At 41.0% G+C, this 8,156-nt stretch overlaps 1 protein-coding gene across 1 annotated transcript; it reads right to left on the reverse strand.

Annotated features, from left to right (window-relative positions):
• Positions 1-4,268: 4,268 nt before the first annotated feature.
• Positions 4,269-7,386, reverse strand: LOC100049039 (tubulin alpha-1 chain). Its single transcript, XM_044475456.1, has 5 exons — positions 7,119-7,386; positions 6,159-6,373; positions 5,865-6,064; positions 4,949-5,457; positions 4,269-4,832 (listed from the first exon to the last, which is right to left on the reverse strand). The coding sequence occupies exons 1-5, from the start codon at positions 7,229-7,231 to the stop codon at positions 4,517-4,519; spliced, it is 1,353 nt and encodes a 450-aa protein (XP_044331391.1). The 5' UTR covers positions 7,232-7,386; the 3' UTR covers positions 4,269-4,516.
• Positions 7,387-8,156: the final 770 nt, after the last annotated feature.

Consider the following 8,156-nt stretch of genomic DNA (forward strand, 5'->3'; position numbering starts at 1 on the left):
AAACAAAGAACAAGAAAAAACAAAGAAAACCAAGAAAGAAGCGAAAAAATGAAGAAAAATAAAACAATATCAAAGGAAACCAAAGAGACAAGAAAACAAAAAATAAAACCGAAGAAAACCAGTGAAAAAGAATGGAAAACAGTGAAAGCAAGAAAGAAAAACAAATAAAAACCGACCAAAAATATGAAAGAAACAAAGAAACCCAAAGAAAAAAAAGGAACTAAGAAATCAAACAAAAAAACAGTGAAAAAAAAAGAAAAAAGTTAAAACCGCTAAAGAACATAAAGAAAACAGGTGAATTTTTTTCCGAAGAAAACCAAAAAACTGATAAAGAAACGAATATAACTAAAGAATAAAAAAAACGGAAAACAATGAATGAATGAACCCAACGATGCCAGCGAGCGAACTAACGATACGAGAAATAAATGGTCGGCCCTTTACTCTAGCGATCTGTGAAAAGCTTCAGACAAGGGGATCTTACATCTCGCTATAGTTTTTTTGAGCATCAGTATAAACACAAGCGCTCATATACACGCGCATACACTCATTCCTATAAACGCTCACACGCACACCCTACCCCTATGAGCATCTCCGAGAGACCGAGCCGGCATATCATATTGAGATTTACGAAGTCACTATAGGCGTCTCGTCGTCAACGGGAACGGCTCCTCCCACTGAAAGCGCATCGCCGGAAATCTTGAAATAAATCCAGAAATAATGCGAGCACCAGGATTTGAACCCTAATGGATTGGGGATATCACTGTCCGCCTAACCATCTCAACCATAGGTTGGTTCGCACATCTCGCTATAGTTGAGATATGGCTCCCGCGTACAGATGAGCTCCTGACTTTGGGCTGGCCACATAGGGAGCGGTTTGTAGAATATGAACGTGTTGTTTTCTTCCACGATTGGTTTGCTTCTGTTGTGTCTCTCATAAAAAAACATGTTTTCTTTCGCGTCCCTGAGAAGCACATTTTTGCATCTCCTGAAGGCAAATGTTTGCTCCCGCGAGAGGCACAACTACGCCTCTTGAAAAGGAGAAAAACACTTTTTCTTCTTTCACGAGAGGCACAAATTTGTTTCTCCTGAAGACACATGTTTGCTTTCGCGAGAGACACAATTGTGCTTCTCGGAAAAGAAAAAAAAAACATGTTTTTTTATTCTTCCATGAGAGGCGTAGAATTGTAGGCAAAAAAAAAAGTGGGAACAAAAACCATGTCCGGCTCGGTCTGGTTTTCCTGTTTCTTCATGAACAAAAAGCTTTTCGAATCCAATTAACATGGGATCTATTTTCAAAGATATCGACGCGAAAAATCCAATAGTGAAAACTATTCAGTTTTTGAACGCACGACTTAAGAGATAAAATATTTTAAATAAACAAATTCTACAAAAAAGAAAAACTATCCGGTTGCGATAAGTGACGGACATACTGTGCGCTACTTGTCGCTACAAGGGAAGGTGGGAGTGATCTTTTCTTTTTTTAACCAGTTATTTCAGACTTTCTTTTGACTCAGGCACTTACAAAATGGGCCAGCCCCATGCACACAGACCTTTTTTTAGGGTACCATGCGCACACACACTGATATCACACACATTACACATGTAGACTAGTGTTTGTTTTTTATATACTTTTTTATATTTTGAAATATTATAAATACATGTGCTTTGGAAAATTAATGTATTTACATTATCATTTAGAAAATAATAGCGCACAGTAATCTTTTATTCGTGCAAATTAAAAAATGTTTGTATCATTCAAAAAAATGTTCCTGGGATTTTAATATCTTCCTGCGTATCATGTTTGTGGTATTTTATGAAACAATTATACAACGTAATTTATTTGCACAAATTTCAAAAAATATTTCACCCCATTCAAAAAAGTATTTGGGACATTAAAATACTCCCTCCTTTGCAGAGATTTTACTATGGACTACATACGGAGCAAAATGAGTGAATCTACACTCCAAAATGCATCTACATACATCTGTATGTGGTTCATAGTGAAATCTCTACAAAGACTTATATTTAGGAACGGAGGGAGTAATATTCATGTGCTTTGAAAATAAATTTTTGTGACATTTTAAAAGAATTATACAATGTAAATAAAATGTGCGTGCAAAATTGAAAAATATTTCGTGCCAATAAATTTAATAATTTTTACGATTAAAAATGTTAATAGTTTTGAAATATGTTTGTAGCATTTCAAAAAGTGTTAATATGACGTATTAAATATTCAGGTAATATAAAGAAATTATTCATACCACTAAAAAAGATGTTCGACGTGTATTTCAAAATGTTTAATGTTTATTCATAAAAATTCTTACAAACATAGTTGAAAAAATGTGCATCATATATTTTAAAATGTTCAACATGTATAATGTTTTTCATGAGAATACAAAAAATTTACAACATGTATTGAATAAAGTTAAAATGTATTTGACAAAAGAAAAAGAAAAGGTACAGACAAAAATCCAATAAACTGATAAAAACACATGCGAACAAACGAAGAAGAAAAAAAACATACAGAAGGTATTAAAACTTGTCCATACAACGTTCCCAAAACCGCTCCAAGATGCTACGCTGCGTGCGAGATATAGAGCATGATTGGTTTGATGCCAACATTTCACATTGCCAATACTCTGCAAGCCAACAATTGGCAAAATCAAAAGTTAGCAAAAATTTGCAATTTCTTGAGTTTGGCAAGTACAATTGCTAACCAATCAAACACTAGCCACTATTTGGCATTTGCCAAATGTTGGCATGCCAATTTTTGGCATCAAACCAATATTGCTCATAGCTCTCTTGGGGCTCTCTAATCTTCGAACCCGGTTTTCGGAAGCAGACGGCCCGCTTTTTTCCTCTGGTTTCCATTTTTTTCATTTCTTCTGAGTCTTTTTTGTTTTACTATTTTATTTCCTTTTTCTTTTATCTTGTATTTGTTTTCTTAAATTCTTTTGCTCAAAATCATGAAAAAAATAAAATTTTAGGGACATTTTTTTCAAACTATTGAATGTTTTTTAAAACAACAAATGTTTTGAAATACCGTAAGAAAATAACTCTGCATTGTTTCTATTGCATGAACATTTATCAAATTTACCAAGAATTTTAAAATACTTGAACATTTTCTAAATATTTCAAGTTTTTATAATTTGTGAATATTTCTCCAAAACCATCAAAATTTCAAATTCTTGATGAATCTTAAAATTCATGAATATCTTTTTAAACCTGCCCCGATTTCCCTATTTTTTTCATATTCATGAATATTTTCAAACACATGAACATTTTTTCAAATTATTGATTTTAAAATTCATGATATTTTGTAAATTAAAACAAACCACCTCAAATAAAAAATTGAATTAAAAAATAGAAAGAAACAAAACCATGCACTGGCTGGGAGACTCTGCTATAGGAGCGTACAACTTAGGTGGGCCGGGTCACCAAGTGGAGTGACGTGAGCGATGTGATTTGTATCACCCCCCCCCCCCCCCCCCCCCGCCTTGGGTTAGAGCATGATTGATTTAATACAAAAAGTTGGCAAGTGTGAAATATTAGCTAGTGGTCGGTTTGTTTCCAACTTTTCTTAACAAGGTCACAAAAAAGTTATCAAATTACCATAATTTACCACACTATATTTGCCACAGTTGGCTTACCTTACATGCTCAAATTCTTAGCCACATTGTAGGTGCTTATGTCGGTTGCCTTGTCAAAAAAAAACATCCTATCACGTTGTGGGGTCATGGACCGAGCTGATTGACCCATGATATAACCGACCTAGCGGGCCATGCAGACTTCCGGTAAGGTGAGGCACGCTAGGCTGTAACACCGTCAGCACTGCCAAAGAATTGATTGTAACTTTTTTTTAATGTGTCTGTAAGGATTAATATATGACCACGTTTTCAAAGAAAGAAGAGGGAATCGTCGGCAACTAAAAGATACTCTTCAGAAGTTGGCTAGTGGCATGGTTGGTGCCTCCCTCGGACAACACTTTGGAAATCTTTCATCAGCGATCTTGGAACCGGGACCAGACCTGAGATTCCCAAAGCCTCAAGCGTCACCAGCCTACCAAACTTACCAACCGCACTGGCATCAGGTCGTTCGATTCTGTCATGTGTCCAGATGGAAACACAACCTTATCAATGGGTACAAGATGCAAACCTTTTTTCAGGGTTTCCACATTTCAGTGGCTCAGACATACAGTACAAGGGGCATGTACACTCAGCAGATAAGTCAATAAATAGAAACTTCCGTAGTACTAACATGGCACAGTGTATTAGAGAACAGTATTTGCAGTTCGGCTCAGAATGATGCACACACACCAAACTTGGGACGAGTAGCATCGAAAGCCAAAATGGGGAAATGGGGTATCAACAATCATGGCCACCCTAACAACATCTTCAGTACATTACAGGAAAGGAAACACGCATAACAGCAATCAATATGTAACGCAACGGAAAACTTACTGAGTATACAGATCAAAGCCAATCATTAACCAGCCAACTACTTATTAACCAGCTACTTAATAGTCATCCCCCTCGTCGCCCTCATCGTCTGCGCCTTCGGCGCCAACCTCCTCGTAGTCCTTCTCCAGAGCAGCCAAGTCCTCACGGGCTTCTGAGAACTCACCTTCCTCCATGCCCTCGCCGACGTACCAGTGCACGAACGCGCGCTTGGCGTACATCAAGTCGAACTTGTGGTCGATGCGCGAGAACACTTCGGCGACGGCGGTGTTGTTGCTGATCATGCACACGGCACGCTGAACCTTTGCCAGGTCGCCTCCGGGGACGACGGAAGGTGGCTGGTAGTTGATGCCACACTTGAACCCGGTAGGGCACCTTTGTGATGGCAGCATAAATATGTTAGTTAGACAATCAAGTGTCATCTTTTAAGTGGATAGTTGCTCGTGATAAATATAATAAGTGCAACTAATAACGCGATAAAGACAGCTTACCAGTCGACGAACTGGACAGTTCTCTTGGTTTTGATGGTTGCGACTGCGGCATTGACGTCCTTGGGAACAACATCACCACGGTACATCAAGCAGCAGGCCATATATTTGCCATGCCTAGGGTCACACTTGGCCATCATGCTTGAAGGCTCAAAGACAGCATTGGTGATTTCAGGCACAGAGAGCTGCTCATGGTAAGCCTTCTCCGCAGAGATAACAGGGGCATACGACGAAAGCATGAAATGGATACGTGGGTAAGGGACGAGGTTGGTCTGGAACTCTGTGACATCCACATTGATGGCACCATCAAACCTCAGGGAGGTGGTAAGTGAGGATATGATCTGTGATATCAGCCTGTTCAAGTTGGTGTAGGTTGGCCTCTCAATGTCAAGAGACCTCCGGCATATGTCATAGATAGCCTCATTATCTAGGAGGACCGCAACATCGGTGTGCTCAAGCAAAGAGTGAGTGGAGAGGACACTGTTGTATGGCTCTACAACAGCTGTCGAGACCTGAAATACAGAGTGGCATAAGATCATAAGGATAATGATAGGCTGAACTGAAAATAATGCAACAACATATCTACCCATATTGTCCCCACAACAGCTAGGATGCAGATAACCTACTCACATGAACAGCCTGAATGGTCCACACTCCAGTCACATGGACAGGTAGGTACAGTGCTATGGAATAATGTTGGCTCATAAGTAGTGCATGCTTTACAGATACCATATATAATCAGGGCATTAGCATTTTAGCTTTTCAGATATTCTATTGAAAATATCTAGAAATGATGGAAGAACTAGCTTAAAGACAACATCCTCTCGCAGAATACAGAATTAAACCAGACTGGATAATACTCGAATTTTCTGAAATAACACACACATTAACACAACAATGGTTCATGAACAAGTTGTACCTGTGGGGAAGGGTAAATGGTGAAACCAAGCTTAGATTTCTTGCCGTAATCAACCGAGAGGCGCTCCAACAACAGAGAGCCCAGTCCTGATCCAGTTCCACCACCGACAGCATTGAACACCAAGAATCCCTGCAGCCCGGTGCAGTTGTCTGCCAATTTGCGTACACGATCCAGACATAGATCTACAATCTCCTTCCCAACTGCATTACACAAATATAATCAGAACTGGATGCATTCATAATCGCAGTAGACTAGAATTTCAATAACAATCACAGAAATGTTAAGATGAATTACCAGTGTAGTGACCACGGGCGAAGTTGTTAGCGGCATCCTCCTTCCCGGAGATGAGCTGCTCCGGGTGGAAGAGCTGGCGGTAGGCACCGGTGCGCACCTCATCAATGACAGTGGGCTCAAGGTCGACGAAGATGGCCCTCGGCACGTGCTTGCCCGCACCAGTCTCACTGAAGAACGTGTTGAACGCATCGTGTGCAACCCCAACCGTGGTATCACTGAATCAACAACCAAAAGGCAGCGTTAATACATGGATTGGAAGAACTCTAATCACCGATCTGTGAACTAACTTCTCTACAACCAGATTGATCTCTTCAATCCGTGCTCAGTCCGCTACACATAGCTCCACTGTTACAATATTTATGATTTATGAAGCACCACGTTTCCAAACATACTAGTAATTAAGCATCGTACCATTGTCAAATTTTCAGATCCCGCGGGATAGGAACTCGCAACTGTCTCATGGTACGTGCCTACCAACTTCAGTACAGTCTACAAAAAACACGACGTCTGTCCGGTCTAGTAGTAACAGAAACAGAACATTCTTAGGGAGGCCGGGCGACAGCCTCCTTTGTACAGAAACGGAACAAATGCATGAAACGTCGATCGTCTCGTCCTCTTCTTGCCGATCTCTCGACAACCAGCAACACGAAAGAAATTCCTGCCCCATAATCCCATCGCAATGTCCAAACGGGAAGTACAGACTGACGGAGCATGATAATGATTCAGAAAAGGGAATTTCCACCGGGACTACCGCAATCCCCATTCGCAATTCGTAGGATTTACGCGAAAAAAAGAAGGAAAAAAAGGCAAAACACAGGATTAAGAGAAAAACAGGAATCCAGAATCAATTTAACCGTAATATGCGGCCAATATATAACCCCTTAGCGCGCGCGCCAGCGCCTGGGTGCATCAAGAAACGGAATGCATTCAGGGATCGGGATCGCGCGCGCGCGCACGTACCTGGGCATGGTGCCATCCTGCTGGATGCCGTGCTCGAGGCAGTAGAGCTCCCAGCAGGCGTTGCCGACCTGGATCCCGGCCTGGCCGATGTGGATGCTGATGATCTCCCTCATCTCGTCTCCTCGCTCCCTTCCGTCTCTCTCGCCTTCTCCTCCTCCCGGTTGTAAAGAATGGCCTCCTCTGCTTCTCTCTCCCTTGTCTTCCCAAAATGTGTGAGATCGGGAGATAAAAGGGGGGCGGGGCAGAGGAGGGGAAGAAGCGGGGTAGTTTGCGGGCGCAGCGACGGGGAGCGGTTGCCTTTTACGTGAGCCAGTGCTCCGTGGACGTGATGCACGTGAACCGGCTCCCTTCTGTTCAGTTACCGATGGTACTAGTCACGTTTGCAGGGAGTAAATGCCGCTCACGAATGGAAACGAACTGCTGCGCATGCATGGCCATCGTCATCACTAATACTCTATATATTAAGACAAAAACTAAAGTAAAATGAATGAATAGGAGAGACAAGGAATCGGATACTACCATTTTTATGAGACATCTTTTCCTATTTTTTTTAAAAAGCACGAGGATCTATTAATCAAACCAGTAACACACACCTCTTTAAAAAAATACAAAAATGGTAATGAGGAAAGATTCGCTCTCTGGCCCGTTCTGGCGCGAACACAATGTCACCTCTCTGATCACACGTATCTCGACGCGATGATGTTATTGGTCGCTCCAGACCCCCCAAGGAGCAAACGGCTCGTTTCTACTCTGTGTGCTATATAGTCTGCATCCTCCTGACATATCCGCTTTACTATCTTCCCTCGGTCTCATTTTTTCAGATGGCAACTTTCTGTGTTTTACTCCATTTAAATCCTGAAGCACACATAATCAAACCAGCAACACAAACCTCTTAAAAAACTAGAGATTATACCCTGTGCGTTGCAACTGGAATTGGATGCAGTGGTTTCTGTAAGATTTGGCGGCATGTAACTTTAGTACTCCCTCCGTCTAGGTGTATAAGTCATCTTAAGAAAATCAAATAATCCCAAAACACTT

This window comes from Triticum aestivum, chromosome 2D (genome assembly GCF_018294505.1).
Source record: "Triticum aestivum cultivar Chinese Spring chromosome 2D, IWGSC CS RefSeq v2.1, whole genome shotgun sequence".
Taxonomy (NCBI): Eukaryota; Viridiplantae; Streptophyta; class Magnoliopsida; order Poales; family Poaceae; genus Triticum; species Triticum aestivum.